Source organism: Lissotriton vulgaris, chromosome 6 (assembly GCF_964263255.1).
Source record: "Lissotriton vulgaris chromosome 6, aLisVul1.2, whole genome shotgun sequence".
NCBI classification, from domain to species: domain Eukaryota; kingdom Metazoa; phylum Chordata; class Amphibia; order Caudata; family Salamandridae; genus Lissotriton; species Lissotriton vulgaris.
The window spans coordinates 1,620,235,167-1,620,258,469 of NC_141694.1; the positions used below are offsets into that span (position 1 = coordinate 1,620,235,167).

The following is a 23,303-nucleotide window of genomic DNA, read 5'->3' on the forward strand; positions in this document are numbered from 1 at the left end:
AGATAAAAATCATCATTTCAAGAAGGTTTATGCTGCTTCCTGGTGGATTTCTTGTGCAGAATTGCAAATTTTATATTTTCGCTTGTGCGAGATTCTTGCTGCTCGCCGCATCTCAAATCTCGCAATTGCGAAGTACCGCGAGACGTGATCTCGCCGTACTCGCGTTGACAAACTATCGCTGGCAAGCCGCGATGACGTAATCGCGCTCGCCAATTCCCGCGGGATCACACAGCAAGATCCAAAATGGTGCAGCACTCGCAAACTATCGAGAAAAACAACTCGGCAAACGATGATAAACGCCGCGTGCCGCAAAAATTGTATCACCAACGCCGCGCGCCGCAAAAAAAATCCGCTGCGTGCGAATTTGCGGATTTTGCGGGAAATTCGCAAATCTCGCGGATTGCGAATTTCCCAAAAATCCGCAAAATCCGCAAGCGTAACGGATTTTCCGCCCATGCTTACTGCTGTGTGATGGAACATCACCTTGCTGTGTGATGGAACAGAACCCAGGGAAAACCAAGATCACCTGCCCTGGAGCACCTGCGCCAGCCTGCTTGCCAAGATCAGTGTGCTATGTGAGATAGAGGAGAGTGTTGGAGGGATCGAAGTCCAGTGAGGAGCTCTATGGAGGGGACTCTGTGAGCAAGGTGTGAGGAGAGTGACTGCACACCGATATGTTTATTGCCCCGTCCGCCAGGAAAGGGCCACCTTGATCTCAGCTTTGTGAAGATAGCTATGTGAGAAGCACCAGGCCAGCATCACCATGCTGTGGCAACCCTGTATGTCAGAGGTGGCCATCGTTAAACTTATTTGGGCCAGGAGTGGGAGACTCTTGTCATTGGAGATCAGTGACTCTGTATGTCAGGAGGGGCTGCCATATTCTGGGCAATAGCACCAGAAGAGTCTGCGTCCAATTCTGAGTAACATGGCAAACCTGTATGCCACGAGAGGTTGCCGGTTCCACGGTGGGTACGTGTTTGGGTTGTGGCCTGGACAAGAGGGTTACTGCAGTGACTGGCAGGTCAAGCTCAGCAACCATAACTGACTGCTTCCCCAAAGATGGCAAGAAGACGTTGAAGATGTCGCACCCTCACTAGACCTCCAGTTGGAAGCCAGAGAATCAACCCCCCACCCATTGGAGGAAGAGTGACTTACCTTGTTTTGGCTGAGCTGGAGCAAGTCTGATCACTGGATGAGCAAGCAGCACATCTCAGAGGAGAAAGCCTTTGTCTGCTTGGTGCTGCTGCATGAACTGCATGTGGACCACCTTTGTATAGCAGGGGCACCCACGGAGAGGGCTCTTGTTGCAACGCTGAACACTTCCATACTGGCAGAGCAGGTAAGACTGTAACTTGGCTTGTGGGGCCCTGGGAGACTCGCTGCTAATGGTACTGTGGCACCATGGACACTTTTTTACTAATAAGCAAGGAGTCCAAGGGGAATTCTGGAGCATGGCCTACTAATACATTTTCCCTGGATGCAACCACCAGTGAATGGGGAGTAACCCTGAACACGTTACAAGGTAGAGGGTGGGATAGGGATTATCCTGACAGCAACTAGAGCCCCAACCTCAAGGGGAGTGTATTTCCTTTGCATGTGTAAAGTTAGAAATAAAATACTTATTTTTCTTATAAAAGTAACAATTGGACTGGACATTTATTTGTTTGTACTGTGTGCACTTTGAGTTATGAGTCATGTACACTTACCTGTATCAAAAAGGAGTGGATGTTTGAGTTCTTGAGGGATCTAAATATAAACTATGTATGGGACCCTGAACAGCTATTTTCAGCCTTTGGTGTGTCTTTTACCACTGGCATAATCCTGGTTGGTAGCATCATCATCGGGTCTTTGTTGGCATCCACCAGGAGGCGATCTAGAAGAGCTAGTTGGGATCTACTTTGTGAAAATTGTGAGTTAAAATGACCGCTTTATCATAGACTCAAATTTATTGAAAAAAATTATAAGGGTAAGGTTAAAAACAATGGTGGATGTGGAAAATAGGACCTGCAATGTGTCCTTCACATCACTATTAATAAGGTTAAAAGAATGGTCGACATGTTTCAGCCGACATGTGCCCTTGCTGGGTGATGGCCTTCATCAGGACCTATTAGAGGGGAAAAAGGATAATCATCCTTTGTATTTCTATATACTCATATATAACACATGTGTGCTATTGCAGTTGTGTCTCGTTAAGGTCCATTTCAGATTGATGTTCAGGTCTAATGTTTTGGTGGTAGAGGTTGTATGCCACAACAAACAATGTCCACAAGGATAGTGGCCCACAATGGGTGTTAGGCCCCCGGCTGTTGTGATGGTGTTCTGTCTTATTTCCTTCTTCTTTGGGCGGGTATGCACCAATTTGTCTTTCATGTTTTTTGAAATCCTTGTGGAAATTGTTTGGTGTGCCATCTAAGCTCTACCACCAAAACATTAGACCTGAACAACAATCAGACATGGACCTTAAAGAGACACACCAACTGCAATAGAACACATGTGGCATATATGATTACATGCCCTTGCAATTTACGGTAAAGTGGAATGACCTGCAGGAGGATTAAAATCCACATATGTAAGCATAGAAGTAATGTAAGGTGGAAAAAGTCAACTACAAAGACGAGTAGTCACTTCCTGGAAGTAGAACACATCCCAAATGCCCAAATGACATGAGATGGGTTTTGTTGGAAACCCTGGAACACATTGATACAAACGCTGAGAGGAATCTTTTACAGAAAGAACAGTGGATCTATCGTCTGCCTACCTACTGCGAGGGGCTCAATGATCCGATTCCATGGAGCTAGGTAATGAGATGAAATCCATGTCATATGGAAAATCCAGTCCAAAAAATCACACACAAAAGGCTAACTATCATAAACAGTAAGGACCTTACCATACTAATTAATAGGCGTAATCATAACAAAATTCATATAACCCGTTCAGAATGAAGCAGCATGAAAGTAAGGCAGAAGAGTCAAGAGAGAAATGACATATTCTAATCTAATAGCTGTTTTTCTGTCAATACCGCAGAATAAATACAAAGGGGACCATTCTCAATAAACAGGACTTCGTCCCATAACTGGGAAGATATAAACAAGTTGGAATCACATTAAAAAAATTCCCTTCATGAGTAACATTCAGGAGGGGAGAAATCGCACCGGTGGCTATAATCTGCATCACAAGTAAGTGACAGAGGTGCCATTAGAATTACTGTTCTAGCCAAGCAAGAAGCTTAACTTAAGCGATCCTTCAGATTCAGGATAATCTTTAGAATATTTGACTGTTTCTTTTCCCTCACTAAAGGAGGGCAACCTACACGTCGATCCCGCTACCCTATGGTGATTGTTTGGTGATTTCAAAAGGTTAAGCATTCATTTATAACAGCGCAATACTCCTGAAATGGGCACTTGCCATTTTCCAGCACTCACTATTTTTAAACTAATGATGATCTTTAGAAAACGTATTTACATATGTTACATAATTGAATGGGATAATAACATTTGTACAGGCCGATCGACATCTAATTAATGCACATGCAGGATAGCGGAACCCCGATCTTTGTAACAAAGGTGGAGATATTGTATGCATAAACCATCTACGGTCTACCAACACTAACAACCTGAATACGTAAATAAATACATTACTATAAATGCCTTGTTTGGTTAAAAATAACGTGGTAGATTTCATGTTTGAAACAGACACGGAGTAATGACAGTCACATCTAGATTCCTATTCTTAGTTGAAAGTACACCGAATCTTGCTTAGTGCAAAGAGCACATAAATAAAATGCAACCATCATCAGGGGCAAAGAACTAAATTGAGACTTCACACGTCTATAGGATAAACACTAGACAAATGACACTATGTCTGGCATAAACTAACTTTTCTCATTAATATACAGCTGAGAACAAATGCAAACTCGCTTGCTGGAATGAATACAATCGGCGGAATAATCAGATCCAGGGGATGGTATTCCACCTGACCTGAGTAATATAGAAAAAACAAGGGGATTATCCTTTCTACCCTCTAATAGGTCCGGATGAAAGTCATTGACCCGGCAAGTGCGCATGTCTGCTGAAACATGTAGACCCTTCTTCAAGCCATATTGATAGTGATGTGAAGGACACATTGCAGGTCCTATTTTCCACATCCACCCCTGTTTTTAACCTTACCCTTATTATTATTTTGAATAAATTTGAGTCTATCATAACAAGGTCATTTTAACTCACATTTTTCCAAAGTAGATCCCAACTAGTTCTTTGGGATCACTTCTCGTTGGAGACCAACAAAGACCAGATGATGATGCCACCAACCAGAATTACCCCAGCGGCAAAAGACATACCAAAGGTGGAAAATGGCTGTTGAGGGTCCCATACATATTTTTAATTTCGAGAACTCGAGGCCTCAAAGCTCCACTCATTTTAATTTTGTGTAATATATTCGAAAGCTGAGTGGGGACATCAGATTGCTACTACTTCCCTCTTTTGATAGATTGATCACTTACCTGTATCTACATTCCCACTCCCATCCCTCCTCAGGAGCTTTTGACTGCTCATCCACAGCTACCAATGAGGGTCAAGTAAAGAAGGGTTACTTGGCCCAGTTCCTCAGGATCCATACTAGGTCATGCCCTGGGACATCAGGAGTAAAAAGCCTCAACGACCACGGTTGGGCTCAGTAGCCTCTGCATTCCCCGTGGCCCTCTGAAAGGGGTTCTGACACAATGCATTCATTAATGGGTTTAGTGTGAGACCTTAGTGGGTGCATAGAGTGACAGCATCAGGCAGCCTTATAGGGGGAAACAGTGGCCCTACACAAACACATCAGTGGCTCTAAGTAAATTGCGAGGCCTCTCTAGCCCCCTATGAAACCCTTTGATCCCAGATAGTTGGCTTATTAACATGCATAGGTGCTCCCACACAAAGCTTACATATGCATCAATCGGCCTATTAATGGGCATCAGTGGCTCAGATTAGTGCATGCATTAAGTGGATTAATAATAAGCATCTGTGGACTCATCAATAGGCTTGGTAATTGTATTAATCAACAGACCTAGTAGTGGGTGTTGGTGTTTCCACACAGAGTATACATCAATTGGTTTACTAACATGTATCGGTGACTCCGCACTGTGTATGTAATAATGGGCCTAGTAACATTCATTAGTGGTTCCACTGAAACCATGCATCAATAATCCTAGTAACAAGTGTCAGTAACATCTTGGAGTGCACAAATCAATATGCCGAGTAATGGCCACCACATTAGATAAAGAGCATCAGTAAAGTAGTCAGAAAAAAGCAAAATCAAAAGTAAGCATAGAGTAAGCATTCACATCATGGAAGACACATCAGCATAATGGAAGTAGCATCAATAAATCTCAGTCACTGTGAATTAGCAGAACAGGGGCTATAAACCTATTTAAATGAAATTGAAATTTAAAAAGTCCTGTTTTCTCTATTAAGATTTCAATTTAATTGAAAATACATTCATGGCCCCATTTTGCAACACCCAACTGTACCTCAGTGAGCTGCTGTCTCTGCATCAATGACGCATGGCCCAGACCAACTGCCACCCAACACCTGACCCTTCCCCCAGCCCCTCTGTTTTGTGCTTCTAAGTGTCTAGGAAAAACATAGATCTCTTTGGGTATGGACATGTGTTGGGTTTGGACAGAGGGCAAAGCAGGGAATGTTGCAGCCTTTTTCACAGAGAGGTGGTAGAGAGAATCAGTCCTTCTATTGCTGACAAAGGAAGTGCACCATGCCACATTCCAGTATCCAGACGACTGCTGGTATGGGCAGGGCTGATTATGCAAAATAGCTTCACACACTATTGCTGCACTTTCAGTGGCTCATTGGTCCTCCAACTGATGGCAGACACAGTTTCCAGTGCAAAACTATGGAGCAATGGGGTGATTTTTGTAATACAGGGTGGTTTCTTCTGGTACTCTGGGCCACAAACATATATGATGATAATATGCTCCATTACATGTCATGGATGTCAGGAAGCATGACTTACAGCTTATAGTATAGCAGGCATGGGGACACAGTAGCCCAAACCCACTTGCACTAAGTTCATTTTCATAGAAGGAAAGGCTGGCAGAGTCTACAGAGTGCTGAAACTGCCTGGTGGGAGGCTTTGTGTTAGAATTCTATTCATATGGCCATGGGGCAAGCAGGAAATCCTGGGCCCAGCCATGGGTTCTGAGACCTTTTAATAATGATATCCCGGGGCCCAGACTACTATGGGCCCTGAGGAACTGGACCAAGTACCCCTTCAGCACTTGACTATCAGTACTAGAGTGGGTCAAGCAGTCCAACGCTTCTTGTGGGGGGAGCATATGCAGAGGGGTGAACACAGGCTCAAAACTCAAAATATGTTCAGCAGCAATACCTGACTGTCCAGTCAAATACTTACTTTTATGAAAAAAAGAAGACTGTATTTTACAGCTACTACCACAAACAGAAATACAACTTTCACAATTTTTTTTACAACCCCTGAGGTCAGGCCTCAAATGTTTCTCAGGCAGTTCCCTGAATCCCAAACCCTCCCAGCTCCAGCTGTAGGGTTATTCCCTTTTCAGTATAGGCGACAATCAGGGGAAGCCCACTAGCCTGAGTCTCAGGAGTCCCACTCCATCTCTATATAAAAGTCAAAATTGTTCCAGTGCCGAAGTGCTATCTAACTTGCAAGTTCCCCCAGGGCCGACTAGCCTAAAATCAGTCTTACCCACATCTGCAGGATTGGAGTGACTGGGCTCCCTAAACATGCCTTCTCTATTAGAGCTGCAGCTCCCGTACGTTCTTTGCACGTGGCCCAGATAGTCATGCAGCCACAGTGACAGGAGTTTCTTCATGGCTCTTTCAAGCTGGGTAAGTTCTTTGGCCATTTACATGGTGGGTGTGGGGGATGGAAAAGTCTGGACGCTGATATACAGTCATAGTGTACATAGGTCATAGGTTGCAATGGTGGCCTCTGTCCTCTAGTTATGATCCCGACTAGGCCACACTTCTTGCTTTGTCCCCTTGACCCTCTTTAGCATATGGGATCACTCTCTCTCCACTGCACATAGGCTCTCACCTGACCAGCACAGCAGATCTTTTCACAGCAATCCCTGCTGGCTTTCTACTGCAGATGGGCTGCAGCCCACTCAGTGCAGCACTCTCTTCATGATGGCCCCTCTTAATATAGGAGGTTGCAAGTTTCTTGCTGCATGCGGGCAATGACCTGTTTGGCACAGCGACATCACAGCTCACTCTACAATGGCCTTCCTCTGGCATACAAGGTTCTCTGACTTTCTCTGTACAAGGGCAATGACCCAATTGGTGGAGCAGCCATCTCCTTACACCTTGCACATTGGTCTTGGCAATCAGGTAGGGGCTGGTGCTCCAGGTCTGGTGGTCTTGGATTCCCTGAGTGACCAATCTACAGGGAGAAAAGCAGGCCTTGGCCCCCAGTCCTGGTCATAAGACAGAAGTCTTATAGAGCTTTTCCTTATATAACCAGGGAGGCTGCTTGACAATTTACAACTTTTGAGGATTCAAGCTCCCCTTCTTATAGAACATTTCCAGAAACGAAATGGGTTTTACTGTCTGAGTCTTTGAAGTGTGTGCTGGGGGTCTGCTTCCTTTTAAAGAGACCACTCCTCTGCCATGTCCTCCTTCAGAAAGCAGCTTGTCACAGCAGGAGCTACTTCAAAGCTGATAACTCCACAACACAGACCATGAGAGTGACTGCGAATACACACATGAATGTCAGCCACAGTGGTATGTGTATCAAAAGGTTAGCCCAGGACCTCGTCCCTACGCTTCATGATTCTCTAATGAGCCCCATCTCCTTCCTGAGATGTACCCAGGCCCCTTTCTTGTGAACTCTTAGCACACATATACCCAGCACATGTACAAAATATACACACACTGTGCAGGACTACGTCTTTTATGTACTGTAACACTAATAGGCACAGGTACACCCATCATCTGCATATAACATACCCACACTGTACAGTACTGCATCATTAATGTAGTGTACCATTCGCAGGCACCCATTGTATTGTATTGTATTTTAATTGCATTTATATAGCGTTTACTATCCCCGACAAGGCGTCAAAGTGATTTTTTGCGAGTATGCCGCTACTCTAAAACCCATAAAGGATTAATGGTGAATTAACATAGACGAAATATGAAATTAATTTGAGTGGCGGATATGTTAGTCAGTTATTTGGATTGAGAAGGATAGTGGAGGGCTCCAGAAGGGAAAAAGGTTTGCATTTATATAGCGCTTCCCACCCCTGATGGGGTGTTGAAGCGCTTTTTCGGTGAGTAGCACACTACCTAAAAACCCATAAAGGATTAGTGGTGTATTAATATAGTGAAAATATGAAAGTAATTTGAGTAGTGAATATGTTAGGCAGGTATTTGGTTTGAGAAGGATCGAGAAGGGGTAGAAGAAGTAAAAAAGGTTTGTATTTATACAGCACTTACTACCTCTGATGAGGTAGCAAGTGGAAGGATAGAAGGGAAGGATTTAGAATGTAACTCCTTAACCACAGGAGTTCTATTGAGCAGGCGGGGCCGCGTCGGCCAACGGACGTACACAGCACTACCGAGGTAGTGCTTGCGACGGCCGTTGGCCTACATGCGCACACAACTAGTTAAAATGTTTTTTGTTTGTTTTGGAGCTCATATTGGTAGGTAGAGGCTTGGGATGAGTAGAATGTATGACACTACAACACAAGCTTTTACAACGCAAGCTTTTACAACGCATGGCATTACAACGCATTTTTTACAAAGCAAGTACCATTACAACGAAAGTTAAAAAAGCATACCATTACAACGTACAGTAATTTAAATGATAGAAAAGTACCATTACAACGAAAAACAATATAGCGCATACCATTACAGCGCAAAAAAAAATATTTTTTAATAAAAATAATTTTGTAAAATACCTCCTGGGACGGGATGCAGGGAAAATAGGGGTTTTGGCTGGGGAAGTGTATTAAGATGTGGTAAGAAACTAAACATATATATTTTAAAAAATGTGCATTTTAACAAAATTAATACTCGGGTATTAAATTAAATACTCGAATATTACACAAGTAAAAAACCGTATTAATAATAAAATAATATTGAAAAAAAAACTCCTGGGACGGGATGCAGAGGAAATAGGGGTTTTGGGTGGGGAAATGTATTAAAATGCGGATAGAAACTAAACACATATTTTTACAAAAACGAGCATGTGAACACAATTAATACGCGAGTATTAAAATAAATACTCGAGTATTAGAATTGTAACAAACAGTATTAAACATTTTAAAAAACGTTATTCAATAAATATTATTATAAAGCAACATAAATAAATCACATTCAGGGAACTAATCTGAAAAACAATTACTAAGACATAAACATAGCCGCCATTTTAAAAATGAAGGTAAAATCAAGTCCTACAACACTTTTCATGACCCGAACACCAAGCCACAGAAAACAAAATGGAGGACTAAACGAAATTCAAATGATAAAACACTCACTTTTAAATATAAAATTAAAAATATAAGTTCACAAATAAAACGAATCAGAAAAAAACACATATTAAAACTGTACTTTTCTCAAAATTTATGGCGACACCCACAAAAACGTATAAATACTACTAAGACACCATTTTGAAACCAGTAGTTAATTGACTACCAATTTGTGGATGATATTTTCTCAGTGGCATCTGTTTCGGCATTTCTTAAAAGTATTTTTTATCTACGTAAGACACTGATTATATGAAATCCATTATTTTAAACTCTGGCCCATGTTAAACACTGTGTTTACTGATTTTATAATATTAATTATGATGATGTAATACTTGATGTGATTTGATGTACTTTTATGGTTATTTACAAAATATAACCGAAAAAAGTCTTTTGAAATTGAAATTGAAAATTGACTACCAGAGAGAGTAGACCGATTTTCCTGACACTCCTACGTTTTTCAAGCAGCAACAACTCGACAAAAACAATACATCAACTCTGATAAAATCAAGTAAGTATAAGTCATAGCAAATAAATAAATAGCATATTTGTGAATAATTTAGAATTTTTTAAAAATAAAATAATTACATATTTCAGATTTCAACATACTTGAAAATCGATTCAAGAAATTTGAAAATACAGATAATTGTATTGCGAAAATAGTAGTAAGTACATTTATTAAAATAAAATATAATGTAAATGAATTTTTTACCTTTAACATGCAACAATGTTTAAAAAAATCTTTTGAATCGATAAAATGTTACATGTTTTTATTTTACTAAAACATTATTCAATGTCTAAAACATGTAAAAATATTTAGTAAGCTAAACAGTATAATATTTTCAATTTACCAGCTTACTAAATCATTTTTAGTGAAGAAATCATTTGATCTTTAAAAGATTGAAGACAGAACCCAAACAACTTATACCAACTTCTTTTTTAAAGGTAAACTAATTAAACTGTGAAGCAGTAAATCATTTATGTACACGGTATGACCTTCTTGCTTATCTCTGCTAAATTTAATAAAAACAGTTAAACCATAAAAAATAAATGTTTACAAAAAAACAATATAAATGTTTAATAAACTGATTTTCAGACAGCATAAAAATGATAGAATCAAAAATGTTGAAGATTAAAAAATGTAAATCATTTTTAAATGACATTTTAAAACCTCAGCATATGCAAATTCTAACAATATTTTTATTTTCCATAATTCAAGGGTTTTAAAAAATAGAAATTACACATTTGTTTAACTCCTACATCCCATAACTGATAAATAGAAAGAAAAAGAAACTTGGAAAACAGAAATGAATCACCATCTGAAAACCCTCCCCTTTAAAAAAGCGAAACCATCCTCAGAACAACCAAATTAAACTAAAGGTAAATTAAAAGGCAAAATGTATACAGTCATTAATTCACCTCTTTTAAATCCTCAAACAGTGACCACTGCAAAAAAGGCACACAAAACTAACATTTTCTTTTTTAAAATTGAAACAGATTAAGAAAACCAAAGAACATCAAAGAGCGAAAAAATCAAGAAAGTTTGTCTAAGTCACAAGACATATTAAAATAAGGTAAGAGAAGAGTATAGCAAGTGAATTAAATATTTTGACAAGTCCAGTGTGGCGAAAAAATAAGAAAATAAGTGGATAATGCAGCAGTGTAAGTTTGAAAAGTAAATCATCAGGAATAAAGCATTAAGGAAAATATAAAATAATGCAGCAGAAAAACGTACTATTCGAACTTCAATAAAGTGTTGCTGTTCAATAACTCTACATATAATAAAAATTATTCTAACTCTAAAGTGGTTATGTTGAAAACAACTGGTGAAAAGTGCATTTGAGTGTCAAAAATCATAAAATACATACAGTTACAATTTTTTTTAAAAAACATGACAAACACATTTTTTAACAAAGAAATATACATAACTTTAAATTCTATTTCCAAACACAGATACCTTTTAACAAAAAACATCTTCTAAAAATAAGCCCAAAGACATCAGAAGACCATCTTCTTCAAATTAAGAAAGCAACTAGAAATCATCAAATTTTTTGTAAAAGGTAAAAACTAATGAAAAGTGGACAAAGAAATCAATTAACCACTATTAAATCCTCTTAGACATAGCACTCGAAAAAGTGAATGACACAAAACTAATATTTTCTATTTTATATAGTAAGCAGGTCAACATATTAAAGAATCAACATTGCAAAAAAGAAGACCAACAAACAACATATTCTGAAAGAGCCATCCAAATAAATATAAAGGTAAACAAATGAAAACACTTTCAAATACTATTACTAATAAAATTACTATTCTAACTTCAGGGAGGTGTAGAAGTAGGGTAAGTGTTGGATAGTGTAGAGGTTAAAATTACTATTCTAACTCGAGGAAGGTGTAGAAGTAAGGTAGGTGTTGGATAGTGTAGAGGTAAAAATTACTAATCTAACACCAGGGAGATGTTGAAGTGAGGTAAGTGTTGGATAGTGTAGGGGTTACAATTACTATTCTAACTCCAGGGAGGTGTAGCAGTGGGTTAGTGTTGGATAGTTTTGGGGTTAAAATTACTATTCTAACTCCAGGGAGGTGTAGCAGTAGGGTAAGTGTTGGATAGTGTAGGGGTTAAAATTACTATTCTAACTCCAGGGAGGTGTAGCAGTAGGGAAAGTGTTGGATAGTGTAGGGGTTAAAATTACTATTCTAACTCCAGGGAGGTGTAGCAGTAGGGTAAGTGTTGGATAGTGTAGGGATAAAAATTACTATTCTAAATCCAGGGATGTTGAAGTAGGGTAAGTGTTGGATAGTGTATGGGTTAAAATTACTATTCTAACTCCAGGGAGGTATAGCAGTAGGGAAAGTGTTGGATAGTGTAGGGGTTAAAATTACTATTCTAACTTCAGGGAGGTGTAGCAGTGAGGTTAGTGTTGGATAGTGTTGGTGTTAAAATTACTATTCTAACTGCATGGAGGTGTTGAAGTAGGGTAAGTGTTGGATAGTGTAGGTGTTAAAAATACTATTCGAACTCGAGGGAGGTATAGCAGTAGGGTAAGTGTTGGATAGTGTAGAGGTAAAAATTACTTTTCTAACACCAGGGAGGTATTGAAGTAAGGTAAGTGTTGGATAGTGTAGGGGTTAAACTTACTTTTCCGACTCCAGGGAGGTGTAGCAGTAGGGTTAGTGTTGGATAGTGTAGGAGTTAAAATTACTATTCTAACTCCAGGGAGGTGTAGCAGTAGGGTAAGTGTTGGATAGTGTAGGGGTAACAATTACTATCCTAACACCATGGAGGTGTTGAAGTAAGGTAAGTGTTGAATTGTGTAGGAGTTAAAATTACTATTTTAACTCCAGGTAGGTGTAGCAGTAGGGTTAGTGTTGGATAGTGTAGTGGTTAAAATTAGTATTCTAACTCCAGGGAGGTGTAGCAGTAGGGTAAGTGTTGGATAGTGTAGGGGTAACAATTACTATTCTAAATCCAGGGAGGTGTTGAAGTAGGGTAAGTTTCGGATAGTGTAGGGGTTAAAATTACTATTCTAACTCCAGGGAGATGTAGCAGTAGGGAAAGTGTTGGATAGTGTAGGGGTTAAAATTACTATTCTAACACCAGGGAGGTGTAGCACTAGGGAAAGTGTTGGATAGTGTAGGGGTTAAAAATACTATTCTAACTCCAGGGAGGTGTAGCAGTAGGGAAAGTATTGGATAGTGTAGGGGTTAAAATTACTATTCTAACTCCAGGGAGGTGTAGCAGTAGGATAAATGTTGGATAGTGTAGGGGTAAAAATTACTATTCTAACTCCAGGGAGGTGCTGACGTAGGGTAACTGTTGGATAGTGTAGGGGTTAGCATTACTATTCTAACTCCAGGGAGGTGTTGAAGTAGGGTAAGTGTTGGATAGTGTAGGGGTTAAAATTACTAATCTAACTCAAGGGAGGTGTGGCAGTAGGGAAAGTGTTGGATAGTGTAGGGGTTAAAATTGCTATTCTAACTCCAGGGAGGTGTAGCAGTAAGGTTAGTGTTGGATAGTGTGGGTGTTAAAATTACTGTTATAACTCCAGGGAGGTGTTGAATTTGGGTAAGTGTTGGATAGTCTAGGGCCGGGGTCTCCAACCGGTCGATCGCGAGCTACCGGTAGCTCGCGGAGACCCCGGGAGTAGCTCGCCTGGCCCTTGCTCTGATTGGAGATCTGTGGATGGGGCGGGCCGGGCGAAGCGGATGACCCGATGACGCTCCTCCGATGACGCTCCTCTCCGGGAGCTGCAGACTCCTCTCGTGAGAGTCTGACGTCATCGCCAATAGAAAACGCGCGCTGCCATCGCACTCTGCCACTGTGCTACGGGTGCCAGCGCGGAGCTGTAGACTAGACTGACTTCCACCGCCAGAAGCCGCCACTGCTGCAGGTAAGCTCGCTCTTTTCGTGCCTCTTCCCCCCCTCCTCACATCTGGCGCCCCTCTGACCCCCGCCCGCTGAACACGCTCCGGCTGCTCTCCTGCCTCGCTCCCTCTCTTCCCAGCAGATAGACCCCCTCCCTCTGACCCCCGCTCGGGCTGCTACCCTGCCTCGCCAGACCCCCTCCCGCTGACCCCCGCTCGGGCTGCTCTCCTGCCTCGCCAGACTCCCTCCCCCTGACCCCCGCTCAGGTCTCCTGCCTCGCCAGACCCTCTCCCCGTGAGCCCAAGGGAAGGAGTGTGGGTGACTATTTTAGCGTTTGGGTCTTACCTAAATGACAGGCAGATGGCTCATTTTTCAGTACCAGGATACAAATGCAGGAAGCCAATTGCTTCATCGAAACCAGTGATCGGGATGGCTCGTAAAGCCATTCAGGCCCACAATGGGGACCCTCACCACAATTTACTAGAAACAACATAATGACGCCATTGACAAAGGCCGCCCTGTTTACTGCAAAGAAAGTGAGTATTTTAGACACCAGTGCATAATTCCACGCACGTTACAACTGCTTTTAAATACTGGCATACAAGTGTGTTTAAAGCCCTTTCTAATGATCTCTGCAGTAGGCAACGAGCAAACACTACATTTCCGCCGTTGTGCTTATCTGCAAAGTGCGTTGCATACAGTATCACACTCAGAAAGGGGTCCTTTATATGTTTCTTTCGAGGTCACACATCTATACATATTTAAAATAAGGATGACCGACTACTGGAGGATTTCCAAAAACGTCTCATCTTTGTCTCTCAGTGTGGCCTTACGTACAAAAACATTAACAGTTTTTGGAGTGATAAGAGATATTTATAGGTATGTTTGTGCTAATTAGCTACAACTTGTCTGCATATTCTCAGACTTGAGAAGCTAAATTTATTATGAGTCGAGTTACGGGAATACAAATCAAAGTAACAAAAACAATAGAAGAAAACATGGTGCGATTGAAAGAAGGCATATTTACATGAAATATAAGTGCTAAGCTTCCTTCATGTACATATAGATTGGAAAACAAATCTAGAAAAAAACATCTAGCTTGTGTAATAAAATCTAAAAATGCCCCCATCTGGCAAAAACGCAAAGAAACCCTTGGGTTGGCACCCCAACCAAAAGATTCATGTATCAAAGTCTAAAAGCCACTGCTTCACCACGAATGTCTACAAATCCTGAAACATGTACAAAATTGTTAACAAAAATCCACATGTTCAAAGTATTGAAACCACATGGGCATGTAGCAAAATGTGATAATCCCTGCACTATGTAAAGATGGTTAGAAATCCTGGTGTCAAGTGGGCAGTATTCAATTTTTTTGTGTAACACTATAAAAGTACACAAATCAACTCACCGAAACAATGGTTGAAAAGCAATGTGGCCTATTTATTTCAACCATAAACTATTGTACTAAAACTATATAATAACCATCACCCGTGACCCCCGCTCAGGTCTCCTGCCTCGCCAGACCCCCTCCCCCTGACCCCCGCTCAGGTCTCCTGCCTCGCCAGACCCCCTCCCGCTGACCCCCGCTCAGGTCTCCTGCCTCGCCAGACCCCCTCCCCCTGACCCCCGCTCAGGTCTCCTGCCTCGCCAGACCCCCTCCCCCTGACCCCCGCTCAGGTCTCCTGCCTCGCCAGACCCCCTCCCCCTGACCCCCTCCGCACCTCTGGGTGACATTAGGCCAGAAGGGGAAACAATCAGCTCAGGTAGTGGGTCAGTCCTCACATGGTAGGGTTATGCAACGTTTTAATTCCTACTCTTTCCCACAAGCGGCAAGAACAGCGCTGCTTCTGTGCACTGAACTTCAGAATGTGCAAGGATCGTTTTATGTCCGTTACAGCTGTGCCATGAATTCCTGCGGACATGCCAACAATATAGATGGTAGATGAAATCGGGGGATTTAAAAACAAAAAAAATTTGGGTGAATGCTTTCACTTTCACGCACAACAGACCGATATCAGAGTTCCTGCAATAGCACTTCAAGCAGCCTATCTCAAAGGGTCTTCCAATTTAAATGAGGCTTCACAGTATTCCATTGCCGCTTTACAGCTTATTTGTGTACTAATGACACTTCAATTAAAGGCTTGGCAGCTGCTTGCGTGCATGCACATAGCACCTAGAAAGCTGGCAAAGCGCTAGAGGAGTGTTTGATTGCTATCAATACGTTTTGTTACCTGGGGTGTGGAGTTTTTTCAAGGGTGTTCATTCTCTCGCTCAGGAAGCTTCAATTCTAAAAGAACTTAATATGCCCCATAGATTTTCAAAAGACAATAGATTCCATCCTCGGCCCCGTACTGCCTCCTTTAATATGCAAGCACACCCCCACACCTCCACCCTGCTGACTTCACAGGTTCAATCATGTTCCTGACAAGAAAGCTGCATATATACCCTTAAATTTGTGGGTGACCTGGGGCTTTTCCTGAGCCTCGATGGCTGTTCAAATTCTTTCTGATTTAGTGTGATAAAAAAATGTTTAACATTAATTGTACAAACAGCAAGCAAGCATGTTTCATCGGAATAGCGCTTGTTGGACTAGTCATCACAATATGAGACTGAAGGGGCGACTGGAGAATTATTAATTTATTAATTTATGTGTTCTCATAGGAACACATAGGACACGTGCTAATGCAACTTCCAGGATAATTGATAGACAAAACATTTAATGAAGTCGAACATGCCAAGTACATACAAAGGGGAATGATAGTAATTGAAGTGTAAGTAGTAAAGCTGAAGATTCTGTGGGCGCTTGAAGGAGTTGTTAAAATTAAGGGCGTAGGATGAGCACTGTGGTTGAAATCTCTTGCATTGTCTTCTTTCTAATTTGTTTTGTTCGTACACGTGCAAGTAAAGTGAAATTCCTGTTCACCCTTTCTACGGCATTCATTTGCAAAACATCCACCCTTCTCAGGCGTTAGCGGGTACTGGAATAAACACTGAAAAAGATGATTCTCGTCCCACCCTCTCCCAGCACCAGCAAATATCCTAGATCTGTGGATAGTGAGACACATTGGAAATGGCATCTTCTCTATGGGTTGGGCATTACACGGTGAACGTTTGCAAGATAGCAGATGCTGTTCTAGCTTTCTTCCAAATTCCCAGTGGCATCTCTGTGGCCAGCATAGGCTTGGAGAAATAACGCTGTTTTTGCATCATTTGGCTGAGGTTCCTTTTACGAGAGCCTCTGTGCTGTTACTATCCGTCTGCTGTTTTGGCCTCCTCCTTGCCTCCGCTCCTCTTCCCTTCCCGGGCTGCTGTTCCCTCACCTTATAGTCACATTGTACACAGAGCCGTCTGTAAAGTAAACTAGTGTGCTTTTGTATCATTTATTGGGCTTCATTTGCATGTTTTTCATATTACGTACCCCTAATGAGGAAGGCTTGAGTGAAATGTATTTTTGTTTGCGAGGCGTATTGTTACTTTATTGTACTGCGCATTTATTAATTACTTTGCAAGTTGGTGCCATAAAGTTCTCCTGCTTTGTAATGCATGCACTCGATTGCACAGTTTATATCGAACTAGTGAGTGGTATAACCTTGGTAAGGCTTCTCAGCATTGGGTAGTTTGTGGTTAGTTGTATGTTTGCCGTGTTCAAAGTAGCATGTGCATGTAGGTATGTTACTTACACACGCAAGCTATCAACCAAATGAATTACTTTCACTACAGCAGACACCGCACCTGGGGCAGGCAATCCATTATTGGATGGCCAGAAATGTGGGCTTGGGAGTCCCAGCATGAGCTGTCCTGCGGGCTATAGAGCGAAGATTTGATAAAGGTGTACTTTGACTAATCAGGGTTGACCGAGATGCAGCTGGGATGAGGATGGACTAAAAAGAAGTGGGCTGAGAGATGAAAAGCAAGGACATGTAGGAAAGGAATAGGGCAGCAGAGGCACAGAAGAAAAAATATCAGTGAAAAAGTTGGCGACTGAGAAAAGTAGATGAAGAAACAAAATGGAAACATAATAGGGAGTGACATGTTATATGCAGAGTGGGGAAATGGGGTAAGAGGAGAGAGAGAGAGAGAGAGAGGGAAAGGGAGAGTGGGAAGAAGTAAGAAATGGAAAGGGCGGGAGCAAAGGGGAGTGCAAAGAGTCACAATGAGAGGAGAGTGACAGGGATGGAGATGAGAGAGAAGTCCACAGAGGAGAAAGCGACAGATGGGAGGGGAACGAGTGGCAATGAGAGGGTGTGACAGATGCAGATGAGAGAGGGTGGCGGAGATGGTGAAGGGTGTAAGACACAAAGACACTGAAACACAGAAATGAGTGGGATGCAGAGAAAGGAAGGTGGTCATTTTTTAACAGAAGTAGACACTCGACTTGCTGGGACAAGCACTCAGTATTTCCTCATCCAGCCCAGTGAGTCTCGTGGAAGCTCCCAGAAAGGGGAAGGTGTGACCAGGGGGGTGCTTGTGAGGTGGCACAGGGCGCAGTATGTCTGGCTTCGGGTTTTGTGTTTGTCACTATGTGAGCAAATCGAGTATTTCAACGTCTGCTTGCAACTGCAGAAGCCTCTGTGTACTTTTTTGAGTACAGGTCTTTAAGCCTAAACAAATGTTCTTGAATCTTGCTTTATGTGTGTACTTGATAGTGTTTAAGTGTGTTTGTACTTGTGTTGGGGTGAAGTTGATGGATATAAAGATGTTGTTACAGATCCTGTTATAACACTTTCGCAAGTGCTTTATCAATCTTCCTGCTTCCTCAAATTTGCTTGAAACTCTTTTTTTTTTGCCTCAGTGCAATACCACAATCACTTACGCCTCATCACTTTCAAATGTCACCAGCCGCCCCTGATTACAGCATTATTAAGACTGTCCATGTGGTATTCTTGCCTTTTGTGGATTGAATGTGGACTTCATCAACATTTTTACTCTTGCTACAGAATCAACAGCCAATGATGGGTCAAGAGCCAGGTCCCTCCAAAAGGCCGAAGACTTACCACTTCCATCAAGAGTGGGAGAACGAATTTTTATTTACACAAATCAAAGACAACTGTGTGTGTTTAATCTGTGGAGCAAAAGTTGCAGTGGGGAAAAAGGGCAATGTTGAGAGGCATTTTACAACAAAGCACATGAATTTTGAGAGGAAGTTCCCTAAGGGAAGCAGCCTGAGGTCACAAAAAGTAAATGAACTGAAATCTGCATTGCAGACACAGCAATCTTTTTTCACAAAGCCAACGAAGAAAGCCACTGCAGCAACTGAAGCATCCTTGGTAGTTACTCATCACTTGATCAAGCACAAAGCAACATTTTCAGATGGAGCAATTATGAAGGAAGCAATGCTTCTAATGGCCCACTCTTTATTCAAAGACTTTAAATTTAGCCCTGAAGTTATGTCTGGCATTTCAGATGTGCAGTTGGGGGCAAACACTATGGTACGAAGGGTATCTGCATTATCGGGCAACGTGACAGAGCAGTTGGAGCGGGATTTACAGACATGTAAATATTTTTCTCTGCAATGTGATGAATCTGTTGATGCAAGCGATATTGCACAGTTGGCTATCTTTGTTAGAATGGTTTTTGAAGATTTCACGTATAAAGAAGAATTTTTAACTCTGTTGCCTCTGAAAACCACAACCAGAGGATCTGACATCCACAATGAGGTGAAAAAGTATTTTGCGAAACAAAATGTTCCATTGAAAAAGTTAGTGGCGATAACAACTGATGGTGCACCCGCAATGATAGGGCGTCATTCTGGCTTCATTGCCAATTGTAAAGCAGATCCAGATTTCCCTCCGTTATTAAACTACCATTGCATTATACATCAACAGGCAATATGTGCAAAGGTAATGGGGTTTGATCATGTGATGACTCCTGTTGTTAAAATTATTAATTCAATTCGTGCAAAGGCCAAGCAGCACCGAACCTTCAAATTGTTCCTTGAAGAACTTTCAGCTGAGTATGGTGACCTTTTACTGCACACTCAGATCCGATGGCTTAGCAGAGGAAGAATACTGCGAAGATTCCTTTCCCTATTGCCAGAAGTCAAAGCTTTCATGGAGTCTAGAAATGAAGATACCACACAGCTGTCAAACACTGAATGGTTGCTCGATTTAGCTTTTTTGACAGATGTCACAGAGAAATTAAATTTATTGAACTACGAGTTGCAAGGCAAAAACAAGACAATAGCCAACATGATTAGTTCTGTGAAAACATTCAAAACAAAACTTAATCTTTTCATACAGCATGTACAGAAAAGAAAGTTTCAGCACTTTCCCTCAGTGCTCCAAATCCTGTCAGAAAACAACATTGAGGCTGGGATCCTTGACATACAAAAATACAGTAACCTCCTCGTGAGGCTTAATCAAGAGTTCAGTGACCGGTTTAGTGATTTTGAGCAACTGGAGCCCTGTGTGATGTTCACTTCAAACCCCTTCATGGAAGTGGATCTTAGTGACATTTCAGAGAAAATTAGTGTTCTTCTGAACCTTGACTCTGACACCATGGAAATGGAGATGGTCTCACTTCAAAATGACATTGAATTGAAATCAAGGCAATCTGACATTAATTTCTGGAGTCTTGTGGATGCAGAAAAGTTTAAGAACATCCACACAGCTGCATTGAAACTTTTTTCCCTGTTTGGCTCTACCTATCTTTGTGAATCTGCATTTTCCGATATGAACTTCATAAAATCTAAGTTTCGCACACGTCTGACTGATGAACATTTAAATGACTCCATAAGAGTTGCCCTCTCAAACTACACCCCAGATTACAAGGCATTACTGGACACCATGCAGTGTCAAGTCTCTCACTGAAATTATTTGTATGTAGTCGTAATCAATACTTGTTCAGTCGCACTTCCTGGGGAAATGACAAATCTGTTTATTTATTAAAACCAAGATTAAAGTCGCTGCAGAGAAGAATCTTCAGCCTCCTGCAAAGCTTTTTTAGTATTTGAACAAGAACAATGCAATGTGTACTGCAGGCCTGTATTACAAACACAATAAAACTTAGCTGGAGAGAAGAATCTTGAGCACGTTTCCAAATGATTATTTGCAGCATAAAAACGAATCAGTTCCACATTGAAGTTAAGATCGCTTTCCATGTATGTTTGTTAATTGAGCCGCATTACAATGATTATTTCAATGACCACTATTACTGGAAGGTCTTAATTTTGGACCTTAATTTTGGACCTGGTAATTGAAATGACTTTAAGCGTCACAAATCCAAAGTCATTCCTTTTGGTGTTCTAGGCCTGTCTTGGGTATTTTGTTCAAACCACAGTATTAAAGGCAATGAAACGAGGCGTGGGGGGGTCTCGCGGAAAAATGCACAAGTTGATTCGGGTTCGGTAGCTCACGACTATGTTCACTGGTCAGAAGTAGCTCTCACTACACAAAAGGTTGGAGACCCCTGGTCTAGGGGTTAAAATGACTATTTTAACTCCAGGGAGGTGTAGCAGTAGGGAAAGTGTTGAATAGTGTAGGGGTTACAATTTCTATTCTAACTCCAGGGAGGTGTAGCAGTAGGGTAAGTGGTGGATAGTGTAGGGGTTAAAATTACTATTCTAACACCAGGAAGGTGTTGAAGTAAGGTAAGTGTTGGATAGTGTAGGGGTTAAAATTACTATTCTAACTCCAGGGAGGTGTAGCAGTAGGGTTAGTGTTGGATAGTGTAGGGGTTAAAATTACTATTATAACTCCAGGAAGATGTAGCAATAGGGAAAGTGTTGAATAGTGTAGGGGTAAAATTTTCTATTCTAAATCCAGGGAGGTGTTGAAGTAGGGTAAGTGTTGGATAGTGTAGGGGTTAAAATTACTATTCTAACTCCACGGAGGTGTTGAAGTAGGGTTAGTGATGGATAGTGTAGGGGTTAAAATTACTATTCTAACTCCAGGGAGGTGTTGAAGTAGGGTTAGTGATGGATAGTGTCAGGGTTAAAATTACTATTCTAACTCCAGTGAGGTGTAGCATTAGGGAAAGTATTGGATAGTGTGGGGTTAAAATTACTATTATAACTCTAGGGTGGTGTTGAAGTAGGGTAAGTGTTGGATAGTGTATGGGTTCAAATTACTATTCTAACTCCAGGGAGGTGTAGCAGTAGGGAAAGTGTTGGATAGTGTAGGGGTTAACATTATTATTCTAACTCCTGGGAGGTGTTGCAGTAAGGTTCGTATTGGATAGTGTAGGGGTTAAAATTACTTTTCTAACTCCAGGAAGGTGTAGCAGTAGGGTACGTGTTGGATAGTGTAGGGGTTAAAATTACTTTTCTTACTCCAGGGAGGTGTTGAAGTAGGGTAAGTGTTGGATAGTGTAGAAGTATAACTTCTTAAAATAACAACATGAACTAAGGAAGTAAGAAAAGATTAGCATTTCAAAGAATTTCAGAAAAAATAACAAAAATAAAAAAAATTCTATGTAAGCAAAAACATATTTTTACAAAGTTTTTTTTTTCTTTTCAGATAATGTCAGCAGATAATACTGCCAGATACATCAAGTCAAACAAAGGAAACAGACTGTTAAAACATGCTGGATATATATATTGTAAGGAGAGAATAACTGAACCAAGAAGACATTGGAGGTGCGTGCAATATTACTCAAGCCATTGCAAATACAGAGCGGTTACTTTAAGTGACAGAGTAATTAAAACATCAGACCATAAACACTCTGCCTCTGCAATGGACATTGAAGTTAGAGAAACAATAAATGAAATTAAGGATATTGCAAGCACATCCAGTGACACTTCTGGTTCAATTTTAAGGGAGGTCGCTCAGCATGTCCCTAGTCATGTAGCTAGCAGTATGCCAATAATACCTAATCTGAGAAGAATAATTCAAAGAAAAAAACAGGCAAGTAAACCACAGAGTACTACTACACAAACCTATTCTGATATTCACATTCCTCCTAAACTCTCTGTATCTTATTCTAATGAACCTTTCCTCCTGCATGATAACCAAAACCCTCTTAAACATATACATATCTTCAGTACACTCCGTAACCTTGTCAAATTAGAGAATAGTGAAATATGGATGATGGATGGGACATTTAAAATCACGCCCCATCCATTCATTCAGATTTACACTATTCATGCAAAAATTAACAACAATGTAGTCCCCTTAGTGTACAGTTTCCTACCTGACAAACAATCCACAACCTACACCGAACTTTTGACAGTGATTAAAAACAAAACATCAAACAAAAGTCCTAGGAAAATAAATATTGATTTTAAATTTGCAATGATAAAGGTTTTTACCAAAACGTACAGGGATACTCAAATTCAGGGATGTTTTTTCCATTTTTCACAGGCATTTTGGCGTAAATTACAAAAAACATCCCTCGTTGTGGATTATTCTTCTGATAGCAAACTGCAATTTGAATTAAAAAAACTAACAGCTCTTTGCTTTGTTCCTCCTGAAAGTGTAGATGAATACTGAATCTGAA

At 41.0% G+C, this 23,303-nt stretch overlaps 1 protein-coding gene across 1 annotated transcript; it reads left to right on the plus strand.

Annotated features, from left to right (window-relative positions):
* The first annotated feature begins 1,192 nt into the window (after positions 1-1,192).
* LOC147709214 (general transcription factor II-I repeat domain-containing protein 2-like) lies at positions 1,193-20,677 on the plus strand. Its single transcript, XM_086925898.1, has 3 exons — positions 1,193-1,339; positions 18,806-19,993; positions 20,108-20,677. Exons 1-3 carry the CDS (start codon positions 1,193-1,195, stop codon positions 20,675-20,677), a joined length of 1,905 nt encoding a protein of 634 aa, XP_086782024.1.
* The last annotated feature ends 2,626 nt before the right edge of the window (positions 20,678-23,303 follow it).

Bases quoted from the DNA above. Each gene is read 5' to 3' on its own strand.
- LOC147709214 (XM_086925898.1), top strand. From the start codon at position 1,193: ATGAGCAAGCAGCACATCTCAGAGGAGAAAGCCTTTGTCTGCTTGGTG. The intron at 1,340-18,805 runs GTAAGACTGTAA...CTCTTGCTACAG, and splicing joins CTTCCATACTGGCAGAGCAG to AATCAACAGCCAATGATGGG. The intron at 19,994-20,107 runs GTCACAGAGAAA...CTTTTCATACAG, and splicing joins ATTTAGCTTTTTTGACAGAT to CATGTACAGAAAAGAAAGTT.